This window comes from Nuphar pumila, chromosome 3 (genome assembly GCF_984573655.1).
Source record: "Nuphar pumila chromosome 3, dmNupPumi1.hap1.1, whole genome shotgun sequence".
Taxonomy (NCBI): domain Eukaryota; kingdom Viridiplantae; phylum Streptophyta; class Magnoliopsida; order Nymphaeales; family Nymphaeaceae; genus Nuphar; species Nuphar pumila.
In genome coordinates, this window is record NC_143251.1 from 28,048,844 (window position 1) to 28,061,795 (window position 12,952).

The 12,952-nt window shown below is 37.1% G+C and overlaps 1 protein-coding gene and 1 long non-coding RNA gene across 2 annotated transcripts; one reads left to right on the plus strand and one right to left on the minus strand.

The window, feature by feature from the left end:
- Positions 1-454: 454 nt before the first annotated feature.
- LOC149842412 (uncharacterized) lies at positions 455-8,422 on the plus strand. Its single transcript, XM_090001428.1, has 7 exons — positions 455-726; positions 3,196-3,307; positions 3,390-3,488; positions 3,625-3,681; positions 3,777-3,840; positions 3,933-4,139; positions 7,710-8,422. Exons 2-7 carry the CDS (start codon positions 3,276-3,278, stop codon positions 8,256-8,258), a joined length of 1,008 nt encoding a protein of 335 aa, XP_089857554.1. The 5' UTR covers positions 455-726; positions 3,196-3,275; the 3' UTR covers positions 8,259-8,422.
- Positions 8,423-10,927: 2,505 nt separating this feature from the next.
- Positions 10,928-12,024, minus strand: LOC149842413 (uncharacterized). Its single transcript, XR_016431068.1, has 3 exons — positions 11,844-12,024; positions 11,565-11,631; positions 10,928-11,442 (listed from the first exon to the last, which is right to left on the minus strand). It is a non-coding gene; the product is annotated as an uncharacterized LOC149842413 (long non-coding RNA).
- Positions 12,025-12,952: the final 928 nt, after the last annotated feature.

Consider the following 12,952-nt stretch of genomic DNA (forward strand, 5'->3'; position numbering starts at 1 on the left):
TATCACATTAAGAAAAGTTTTTTTTTGCAAACTGTTATGTTTTTTTTAAGTTTAATATATAATATATACTTTATATTTTTTTATGTACCGATATTTTCATGATAACTTTTTATGAAAACCGATTCTTTAAGATATCGGGAGATTTTTCCCTCGCCAGATTCGTCCGATAACGAGATTTGTGACTATGGTCATAACCGTCTCATGACCTGCAAATTAATCTTTTGGGGGCCATATCCGTCATTAACAAAAGTATACAAAAATATCCTGACCTTTCATCTTAATTCCCAGCGTGTCCTCGTTTTCTCAACCGGATCGGTTTTGGCCAGGAAATGAAAGGAAATTACAATCGTGCCATCAATTCAAACCCAGACGCTCTACGGCGACTGGTCGAGTGGCGTCAAGGCCGATTCGAGTGAGGTGGGCTATAAATAGCAAGAGGAAATCCCCCGTCGCCTGAGCGAAGTACGAAGCCAACGACAGGCGACGGAAGGAAGGAAGAAAGGAAGGGAGGGCGACGCTCCGCTCCGCTTGCCGGCGTCTATCGGGACGATTCCGAGCAACTCTCCGCCTCTCCTTCTCTTTCTGTTTTCTGTATCTCTCGGTCGCTCGATCCGGAGATCGGATGCCATAGATTGACTCGGATGTCGACGATTCTCGCCGTTGTTGGCCGTTCGATGCGAGAATCTCTCGTTCTTCTCCTTTCCGGCGTCTCAGAGACACCTAAAGGTGCGCAGACGCTTCTTTCTTCTTTTTCCTTTCATCAGTTTCTTCTGTCTCAAGTGCTTCCCTACGCTTCGCCTTTTTCCCTTTTGTTTTGCTTATTTTTCCCGTCGATTTTTCGATTTTGCGCTACTTGCTTTATTCTCTGAAGTTCGGGTATCGCTTGTGGAAAACGTTGTACAGGATAACAATTTCCTGTTGTTTTTCGTTAATCTGCCGATATTTTGGCGTTATTTTGATCCCGCATTTTGATGAAAATTGGGTGTCTCTCGTGGAAATACTTTCGAGGAAGAATGCCTTCCATTGCTTTCGTTTGGTTTTTAGGTTTTTTTCTTTTTCTGGCAGTACTTTTTTTTCTGTTATTTGCGATATGCTGTCGAGTTTGTGCATCATTGTGTGAGCATTGCTAATTTGTCGTTTTCCTTTTATCCGTGTTCCTTCAGGATTTCGTTTGGAAGATTTTTCTGTTTCTCTTTCTTTTCCTTTCTTTTCCTGATAATCTAACTAGTTTTTCGCTTGATTTCTTTGCGATGAAGGAAATTCGCATAAATCTGGCTCATTTATGGTGAGTTTTAAGAACCTCTGGTCTTGTGTCCTCTTCTGCGGCTTAATTTTGTTTCAATGTCTTTCTTAAGCACGCATGTGCTTTGAATTTCTTGAATTTCCGAGAGACATGATTTTTCCACTTTTGTTCTGTTCTCGCAAGTATTCGTATGAATTTGATTGTTGATACTGGTTGTTTCTTCATTCGGTTACCCTTTTTCTCATTTTTGTTATCTGATCCATTATCGATTTTTACAGTTTCTTTTATTTTATTTTAATGTCCCTCCAGCATTTTGCAAAGTTTGCTGGATGTGGAATTTCATGACAAATTTGTGTTTCGTTTTAGTTTATTAAGATTCTTTCACATTGATGGGGATATCGTATAGATTTTCACTATATCTTTTGTTGTGATCTATACATGTTTTTGGGCAATCTTGAACGTTCGAGGTCTCTCTCTCTTGCTTTTTTTTTCTTTCTTTCTTTTTTTTTGCTTATAATTTTCGCAGACCTTGTCGTTCCATTTTTCCTGTTTTCTTTTTCTTTTTTTTTATGGTGATATACCGTCTCCTTTTTTTCTTTATGTTTCTTTTTTTTTATTTTGATGCATTTTTTGGTCTGTTTTTTTTTTTATTTATTTTTTTTGCTCACTTTTTTTGGTCCAGAGATCTGTATTTTGTTTTACGACATACTAATTTCCTTTACTTTTTCACCCACTCATTTTCCACTTAAAATTAGTTCAGATTTCATGCTTTTATAAATTTGTTGGAAGTCTTACAGTGGATAGGTCTTCGCAGATTTTCTCTTTTCTCTCGTGTACTCTAAATGTTTCATAGCTTTACATCTTTTTGTGGTTCTAACTTTTAAGCAATAGTAGATTTTTTTTGCTTCATTGGTGGTGTTCCGAATTTTGTGGAAATGTGGCATGTGAATACTTGAAACTGACCTTTTTATTGAAATTTCTTTGTATTTTCATGAAGTTTCTTGACTTTTATTATTTGAATATTTGGTTTTCTTTTGTTTCCCCATCTGCTTCTAGGCAATTATTTGTTCTATGTGATGAATTATGTTGACAATGTCTCACTCTTTTTTTCTCTCTTTAATGTCTTGTTGAAAATCTTATGAACATGAAAGTATTTGAGATTCCAACTTTTAATCTTTCTAGAAGCATATTTTATTTTCATATTTTTCTTACCTCTCCAGATCTTTGGGGTGTGTCTATGCTGTACTAGAATGATTCTGGGTGCACGTCTTGAAATTGAATGTTGATTATTATACTTTTCTCTTTGTCATAATGTCTGTCTTAATGGTTTTGATTTCGATAATCTTTTTTTCTTTCCCTGATAATGTAGAGGTTTTTGGGATTTTATCAAGAATTTGAAGATAGAGGGAAAGTTTCATGTGTTTTCAAGTTTAGGTTTCATTTTGTTTTGTTAGCAATTATCCCTTTATAATTAATCAATATATAGCATCTGATATGGTAGATAACTTGTTCCTGGAATTTTATCTTGATAATTAAGTATTCAAATATTTATCATGCATTTGCTAAAAAAAATTGTGCATCTGATATGTCAGTTTTTCTTGGAATTTTCATGTTACTCTGCCATTTGGTTACCCTTCAACAATTTCCTTATCATCCTATCTTTTTCCAGTTCAAGTTTTTTTAATATTATTACTTCTATTATTACCAATATTCTTGTATTAGTGAATTTTGGTTTTGACTTTCCTATTCTTTGCATCTTATATCCTTTTTCTTATGCATTTGTTATTCTAATTTTTCAAATGCATCTGATAAAATTGGTTAATTTTATGTCATTTTCTAATTGTTGTCCAAGTATTTCATCAGCTCTTTCCCCTGAGGTTTGAGTTGTCTTATCATGCCTTTTTGAATGATTTCCCTTTCTTTCTACTGACATTCTTTCCCCTTTTTCTCAGGCTTGCTAAACATTTGAAGTAGGATTTTACTTGCTTCAAAGCTTGGGGACCTATTGTGGTTTATGTGTTAAATAGCAAAGATGATGGGGTCGTTTATCACCAGAGGCCTTGTGTATGTTAATGCCAATGCTTTTTTCTGTCTTCATTTCATGTTTGTTACATATATTCAGTTCCCTTTTGGGGTGTTTTTGCAGGATGATGCTTGGCTACACGTATCCTGCTTATGAATGCTTCAAAACTGTGGAGAAGAACAAACCAGAAATTGAACAGTTGAGGTTCTGGTGCCAGTACTGGTAAGTATGTTTTCCACTTAAATAATCTAAAGAACATGTGAATTTTATTTTCTCGGAGGTGAACTTTGTTGGCAAATATGGTTCTCTACCATTTGAATACTTTGTTTCTAACTGAATTATCCTATGCATTTTGCAGGATTATAGTTGCATTATTGACAGTCTTTGAGAGAATTGGTGATACTTTTATGTCATGGTACTGTCTCTTTATTAAGAACTTCTGAAAGTCTGAACCACCAATCTCCAATTCATACTGTTTCATTGATTGCTATTATTTGCTTTTCTTGGAAGGTTGCCGATGTATGGTGAAGCCAAGTTGGCATTCTTTGTTTATATGTGGTATCCTAAAACAAAGGTATTGATTGTATGAAAATGCATTTTCCCCCTGACAGTCGTGGATTTAATAAATATATCTGACTGTTATTCTTTCTTCTCTTCATTTGCTAGGGTGCAACTTATATCTACGAGACTTTCTTTCAGCCATATGTTGCAAGGCATGAGACAGAGATCGATCGCCACTTGCTTGAGCTACGGGCAAGGGCAAGTGACATGGCTGTTATGTATTGTCAGAAGGTTGCAACCTATGGTCAGACAAGATTTTTTGAGATTCTTCAATATGTTGCATTACAATCAGCAAGTGCTCGTTCAACTCAGGTATTTGTTGATCATAATAAATAGGCTTGGCTTATCACTTGTCCATATTGATTTTGAGAAAGCCATTTTTCGTATCAACTCATGCTTGAGATCTTCCTATCACGTAGATGCAAGTTTGATGCACATTGACGAGCATGTCCTTTTAATTTGATTAATTGTTGGATATGAAAATCCTTTTGATCTTTTGTACATGGTTTGGTGCTTCCATGTATGTAGCAACTGATGTATTAGCATGTCATAGTTCACCTATCTGGTTGGTATGGAAGTTCCATGCCTACATTGGTCCTCATCCTGGTCAGCGGGTTTCACAGTGTTGTTTTGTACAGGGGTTGGTGCTTCTATGATGATGTAGATATTAAGGACTATTTCTTGATAAGGTTAATATTTGCATTTTTTGGGGATTCAATTTTTATCATTACCTAAAGGCTCTTTCAAATCACTTGGTTTGTGGTCAAAGTTATTTTGGCTATATGCAACTGTAAATTATTGATGTTTCTCTGGCTGATGTTTTGAAAAGATGATGTCATCTATATGCATATGTTGATAGAGGTGGTATACTTCCCACTTAATTTATGTGCCAAAATATGTGATGAATGATTCATTGGTACTTTGATATACTCATACATGTGCAATTTTGTTCTGGTTGTCTATTCTCTTGCAGGTATGTGGGAATGGTGGGAGTTTGTCATAAACAATAAGCATGCAAGTGCTTCATGCAATTTTGCTCTGGCTGTGTATTATTTTTGTGTATGTGGAGATGTGGAAGTAGAGTTCTCAGCAATTCATGATAAATAATACCCATACAAGTGTTTCACCCCCCTTATAGCTGCAGTTATGTTAAATGTGATTTATCACATTGGTAAAGCAAAGCATTTTTGTTCTGTTGAAGACTTTTTTGGTATTTAGATTTTTCATGATGCATAGGTTTATACCCACATATTTATCCAAAGAATGTTGCTGTAGAGACCATTTGAGAATGTTGATATAACATTCATATCATAATACTCATATATTGTTGAATAGTGCACTTAGTTATTACCTTGGCAAGCTAGTAGTAGTTTATAACCTATGTCACGTAGGTGCGGGTGCAGGTGCGGCACTTTAAAAAAACTTGGGTGCGGGGGTGCGAGGAGTATATATATATATATAAAAATGGACTTGATTAGGGTTAACTGAATCTACTTTTGGATAGAAATGGACCTCAGTGTGGTTGACTTCACCTAACAGAAAGGAAGCTGTGTCCAAGTGTCGCACCCGCCTGGGTGCGGGTGCGACGCGGGTGCGGTGCCCTGTTAGAAGAGTCCGTGTGACATAGTTTATAACTTTTTAAAACTAATATCATATTTCAAATGCTGCTTTTACCATGCCTTTACCCATGCTTTTGTAAAATATTTTTATCCATTTTTAGTTTCTAAAAGACATACTTGTCACTCCCTAAGTGGTCAAAAGTATTTGTCCGCACTAGGCCCCTAAAAGGTCTAGTCAATGCTTGGGCGGGACTGGTCAGCTTAGGTGAGAAGAAAAAATATAAAAAATAAATAAATGTTAAAATTACAATATATTCTTGAAAATAAGATGAAATACATAGTCAAAATAATTTATGAAGCTAAACAACTGAAACTGAAAAAAAATGCATAATTCATAAACAGAGCTAAACAACTAAAACATAATCACATTTGTAACATTTAAAATCCATTCGTGAACTCTAAATTTCTGTTTTGATTCTTCACGAGCTCTGGAACTTTCTCCAATTGCTGAAGTTGACAGTGGGTGGTAAGAATGAGTCATCATTGTCCAAATCATCATTTTTGAAGTGATTTCTTGCTCTGGATTTGCTGCAGCTGCCGCTTATTCTCTTCTTCCTTCCTTAATGTCTTCTACACTTGCAATCATTTCAATATGGAAACACACTTCATCAATATAGGAAGTGCACTTCTCTAAAGTGCAGAAACATGTTTCTTAGCCTTGGCTTCCAGAAATTTTGTGGAAAGGTGTATGGCTGATGATTGCAACACTTGGGAACCTCTGCATCAACGTTGTCTTCAGGACAAAGCAGATCAATGTTGTAAGTATCGATACATATTGTAACTGTGGCCTAACTCGATACACACTCGCATCGTGATACGAGTGTTTATTGTATCCATGTCGACTGTGTCGTACGATACAGTCGTGTATCATATCATATCCATATCGATGGTGCAATTTAAAATAGCCGAAACTCGACTTTTTTATGTTGGGTTTTAAAGACCTCCCTATGGCCGATTCTTTCATTTGTGTAGAGGCCTTTAGAAGAGAACTCACACACCCTAAGAGGCACTAGAGCGATTTGGGGGTCGATTCATGCACAAGGGAGATGGATTTTGCGGATTTCTCATGGAAGAGTGTTCATAAACTTGGTTATTTTGTTTTTGTTTATGTAATATGAAAAAATGAGTCTTGTGGCATGTTCTTAATTGCAAGATATTTAATATTTTGCATTGTTCTTGTGAGATATGCATGCAATATTATTTATGTTAGTTGATGTTTGATGATGTATTATGCAACTCATAGAGACATAAATGCTTCATATATGATTTTATGGTTGTATTTTATGCAATTCATCATTGTTTCATGTGTTATGATTTTTTAAAATGTTTGCTAATTTTTTCTTATTTTTCTTGAATGTTTTGAAAAATTTTATTAAAAAATTATGATTTTTTACGATACGTATCTAACTTTGGGCCCGACCGATACGGGTAACGATACACTACTCACAACCTTGAAGCAGATTATGGACAAAGATGGGTCAATACAGTTTCAGGTACACATTTAAGAAAATTAATGCATATATCCAAGGAGCCAAATCAGTTGTAGTAGTCAAAATGACCTTGAGAATATTACAAGTTCGTGAAAACACCCCTGCATAATAGATATGCTTTTGCAGTGAATTCGCTCCATATGAACTCAGGTGCATAATTCCAATGGCTCAAAAGAATGATGAGTTTTCAAGGAGTGAACTCTTAAAATTGCTTTTACCTTAAAATGGGGTTTTTTTTGTTGCTTGAGTGCATTAATTGAGTTATGCTGTTCTCTGCATATATAGACCTAAATCTCTCTCTGTTTGATTAGTGCCAACACTCTAGATCATGATCTTATAAGTTTGTGCCTTGAATAATTTGATTTAACTGATTTAGGGAGCTCAACTGTGTGTGTTTTGTATCTTTAAGATTAACATGTAAGCTACAATCATCGTGTCTTAGTTTGTGCGTTTTTGGGTATTCATTCTATGGTGAGCGAAGGAAGATTTGGGGACCTGACAAAAGTGTCTTGCAGTTTTGAAGGATCAACAACAAATGCTTCATAGAATGAAATCTAGTTCTTAGTACAGTTTTGAAGGATCGACATGCCATAGATTTTGTTGAAGCTCAATAGCAATCTTTAATATTCATCCCAAACTTTGTGTTTATTGATTTTAACTTCTGTTGTATGTTCCTGTTCACAAAATTGAGGTGGTTTCTTTCCCATCTTAAATTTACATTTGATAATTCTGCTGTATGCAAATATTTATTCAATTCAAATCTGGAATCGCAGATGCAGCAGCATCCACCACCGCCACCGTCGCAGCCAAACCCATCATATGTCCGACCGTCTCAGGTTGCTGCAGCAGCACGCCAAGCAGTTTCACAACAGCCACCTCCAGGTCAAGCTGGTTCTGCAACAAGCCAGCAGCAGGGTCCAGTTCAGGAAGTTGTACCTGCTATGAAGGCATCATCACTTCCACAAACTGATGGACCTGCTCCCCAGCCTCAGCCTCCATTGGCATCACATACTCAGACTCAACCGCAACTGTCATCCTCTGGACAGAGCATCTCTGTAGCTCGGACATCCTCTGGACAGAGCATCTCTGTAGCTCGGACATCCTCTGGACACAGCATCTCCGATGCTCAGGAAAGGCCTGCCCAGGCAGCGGTGCCACCTCCTCTCCTGGCTGATGCTGAAAGTGCAGCCCTAGAAACTGCACCAGCAGTGACAAATAGCGATGAGAATGCCCCTGTTGCAGAGGATGTGGTCATGGAAGAAGCGATTCGAAAACCACGTGCCAGACAAAGGACCCGTACAGGAAAACAGAATGGTGTATAGCATTTTTTTTCTTTTAAATTTCTTTCAGGCAGTTGTTTGCATTCTGAATGTGCATCCAGGGTTGATGGGAATGCATAAATGATCTTCCTGTGTTCAAAATTTGGAAGACAAAAAGTTTGGAATGGCTTTTACCAGATATGTGAAAGCTATGTTATCTTTTGTTTACTTTTTTGTGGGAAAGGGTCCTGTTCGTTTCCAACCAGAAGAAACCACCCATGCTGAGTGTTCATCCATCATTAAGATGGAAAGTGTCCTTTTCTAATGCATTTCCCGTTTTTATTTCCCTTTCTCTAGCAACTAGGGATGCAAACGGACCGGATCCAGTATGAAAGTTTTATGATATTTTTGGTGATTCCAATCCAATTCGGGTCAAATCATCCTACGTATTTAGCTGATTCAAATCTGATCTGTTTGTATCCCTACTGAGAGAGAGAGCTGAACATATTAGGTCTCATTTCTTGTTCTGCTCCATAGTTTTGAAGTGTTTTATGATAGATCTGAACCGTTAGATGTGTTTAGAATGCTCAATTTAGTGGGAATCGACTCTTGGATCATGTATTTTTGACGGAAAAACATGATTTTATAAGTTGAGAAGCTGGTACCTTCATAACCGTTGATTTTGGATCACAGGAAAAACCTATATGCAGGTCAGATTTTGGTGATCCAAAAGCCTGTTCTCACTAAACAAAACCTCTAGATCACATCTATGGTGTTAGATGTGAGAAAAAACTCCAAAATGACATTTTTTGAGGGGGCAGAATGGGAGTAGCACATTAATCTCATATATATATATATATATATATATATATATATATATATATATATATATATATATATATATATATATATTTCTTGACCGTTGACCAACCTAGTCATGACCCGATTGGTGTTTTTTCTGGGGGAAAGTCTTTTCGATAAATTAAAAAGAATCTTGGAAAAGTGTTGGTGTATATAAAATTTTAAAAAAATACAATAAATATACAAAAATGCAAAGAAAATATTGAAATTTTTAAAAAATTGTTAATGTCGTGACAAATTTGTATAATTTAAAAATATTTGTGATGATCGCAGTATTCTTCTTTTTAATATTTTATACTTTAGTTCTTTTAACATTATGCGAATATTTTTTTTTAACTTACGGTGTTTTCCCTAACAAGAAAAAGTTGAGAACGAGATTTGTGAGTATTGCGACACTGATTAGCTCTGGAGAGATGCCGAATCGAACTTCTTGATACAGACCCACTTTTGGTCTGAACTCCCATGTCAGGTATCACTTTTTTCTGAAATTCCTGGTATAGTCTTAGGGGTTTTCTTGACACTGCTCAAATAAGGACCAGAGTTAACCTCCCTCACATAAAACAGTAAAAAGTTCTAAAGAGTTTTAAAATTTTCTATTTTACCCTCCACTAAAAATACATGATTGCCTTTCTTACATGTTGCAAACTTACGTCCACCCACTCTTAAATGTCACAAACTTACAAATGACCAAAACGATCCAAGCATCTTACCCATATTTTTGGTTTTGGATAGCATATATCCGTATTTGAGGTCAGATCCAAGCTAAATATATTTAACTAGTGTATTTAAAATAGTTAACTCAAGTTAACTAGTTGAGGATAAAGTAAAATGGTATTTTTGGTAGTTTAAAATATTTAACTCAGATTAACTTACTGTCAACGGGTCGGATCAAGACAAACCAAAACCATTGACAGCTAGGTGAGGGTAAAAGGTTAGTTAGGACTGTATCTGAATTTTCAGGTGGTGCCTGACATGAAAATTCAGATAAAAGTTAGGACTGTACGGGGAATCACCATGTCATTTTGTTCCATCAGGGCTGGGGTGTTAATGGGTCAAGTTGACCCGGACCTGACTAGTACCAAACCCTATAGGGTCAGCGTTTGGTGATAAATAAGAATGTCCAATTAGAATCTGGGTCGAACCCGAAGGGTTGGATTAATATATGGAGCTGGGTATGGTTTGTAAAATTTCATACCAGACCCGGGCCTGACCCGGGTTCCGACTAAGTTATGCAAATTTTCAATGTAAAAGGGATAACAAATATTATTTTACCGGGTATGGTCTGGGTCTGGTTCATGTAATCCTTATAGGGTATGGATTCTTATTGTGGGTTCGATTGGACCTAAGTCCGGATCCGTTACCATCATCTCAAATCAGGTTTGGGTTTGGTTCCACATGGGTCTGAACCAAATCCGATCCATTGACACCCCTAATCAGGGCCTGTGCTCGGCTCATTTGATAGTCCCGGTGAAAATAACAGGCTCATTTGACAGTTCCGGTGAAAATTTAACAGGATCTGCTGACTGCTGAAATTGTCAACATGTGGATCGTGACTATGATTTTATCATGCTGTGTAGGCTTTTTTTTAACCATCAGCCTCTAATTATGTGCAGAAAAGACCAACATTTGCAAATCATGCTGTGTAGGCTTTTTTTTAACCATCAGCCTCTAATTATGTGCAGAAAAGACCAACATTTGCAAACAACTAGCTATGTCTTTTTCATAAATTATTGTTATGGGATAGTACAATGCCATGTAATAGGAAAACCCTATTGCTAAACTTTAGTGGCGTCCTCGTTCACTCATGATGCTCACTCTCACATTCTTCTGTGAAAATCCAAGTTGTTCCCATAATAATGACAAAGACAATAATCATACAAATAAATAATTATAAAAAGGGAACAAGACATAATACAAATAATTAATCATAACATGGCAATATCAATTTTACTGCTGAGGGGAGAACAGGAGAACCTTGTGGACATGCCAATTCCACGTTTATACAATGATTCCCTCCATCCTCCACCCCCTGTAAGAGGTACTCCTGCAATCTGTCACAAGGATACTCTTGATTTATTCACGTGTCGTGTCCTCTTATATCCTATTCCTACTGGAAAATTACACAAGAATGGCATGTCTCACGTGCTTCTCAGCGTGTCCTTATGATACAACTTGCAAATAACTTACACTTTTTGTGATGGCCAACCTTCAATGATCATTCCCAACTCATGCACGGTGCTGTGACTCCCTTTTCTGGTGGTTGGGACTTGAGGAGGGGACTGGGCGGTAGATCCGAAGGAGCTTTTACAAGAAGGCCACTCAGCATCTCCCAAACACAAAAATCAGCCCGGATGGAGTCCTGCTCCTTTGCTTCTATCTGAATTCGCTGAAATTGTAGTCAAGGAATTTGTACAAGCATGCTAGCTTGATCTGAATTTGCTGGCATAAGTGTTAATGAGAGAGAGAGAGAGAGAGAGAGAGAGAGAGAGAGAGAGAGAGAGAGGATACAATCTGATCTCCATATATTTGTGATGCTAACTCCAGGCTCAGAAAGAAGACAATAATCTGCATTGCACTGCATTTCATTTTTTAAGAGTGTGATTAGACAGACCGGAAATTGTTGCCTGAGAGGGTGTCTGTACAACACAGACATTCAGATGCATTAAAGGTACAACCATTTGTTAGACGTCAGCTAAGACAAGCTAGCGCGTAGTAAGTGGACATCCTTCTGAGGCTGAGAAGAAAAATAGCAACTTCCTCTCAAATTTGCAAAATAAAAATACTCACATTAGAGTCATCAAAGGGGACAATCTTCATGATTCCAGGCGATGATTCTTTCGAACAATTAACAACTGAATCTCGGGCCCAGGTTCCCACATTTCCCAGTGTCCCTGCCTCCTGGACCATCTGTTCATGAAGATTTTGCCCTGTAGGAGCATCAATTGCTGTATATGGTAGCTGAACATGATTGATGTCTTCCAAAGGGATATCAGCAAGTCAGCAGCAGGGACAGCAAAACCAGACTTTATCAAAGCTTTGATGAATCATGAAAGGAAACATACACAACCACTGGATTTCTTCCTGAACTCAAATAATCTCACATATCTTAACTTTTATCAGCCCTAAGTATGGACCACGCTAACAAGGGATTTGTCCCAGAGAAGCATCCTTCTTTCTGCATGTTCTCTAATAATTTTAAACTTCTTTGAGCCCCAAGTTTGGGCCAACACTAGGGTGCCGTTTGTGCCACAGAAGCAGCCATGTTTCCAGACATTTTCCAACAGTTCTAAACTTTTTTATCAACCCCAAGCATGGACTAACATTAAGGGGGCATTTGTGCTGCAGAAACAGGTACCCATGGGCTCCACATGCAGTGAACATGCATGGGATCCTTTCTGCATGGAAAACAGTCTGCAGCCAGACACTCCTTCCTCAGGACAGTACCAGGTCACTTTGGCATGTTTAAAAATTACACACTAAGTTGAGGTTCTAGGTGAATCAACCAACACCAGACCCTTCTCAGTAATGTATTGCATTCCTAATGGTTGAAACTCAGGAAGAATAACCAGCAGAAGGGAAAAAAGGAAAAAAAGAGATGATGCCAAATTACCTGATCAGATGGATATCAATAGGACCCATTATGCTTCAAAGAAGCATTTGGTAGCACCTAAGTGGATAATCATCAGTCTATCAAAGAAATTATTGAAAAGCATGCTTAGCACAAATAGTTTTTCTTCAAAACTTCATATTGCAAAGCAGGATTGGTTAAGATTGTTTTGTTTAGAACTTGATGTCAGATGTGATCAGTCGTGCCATGAGGGTTTTTTATGGCAATAAGTGTTTCATTCTGTGCAATAAACAACATATAATTAAATAAATGAAAACAAGCGATAGAA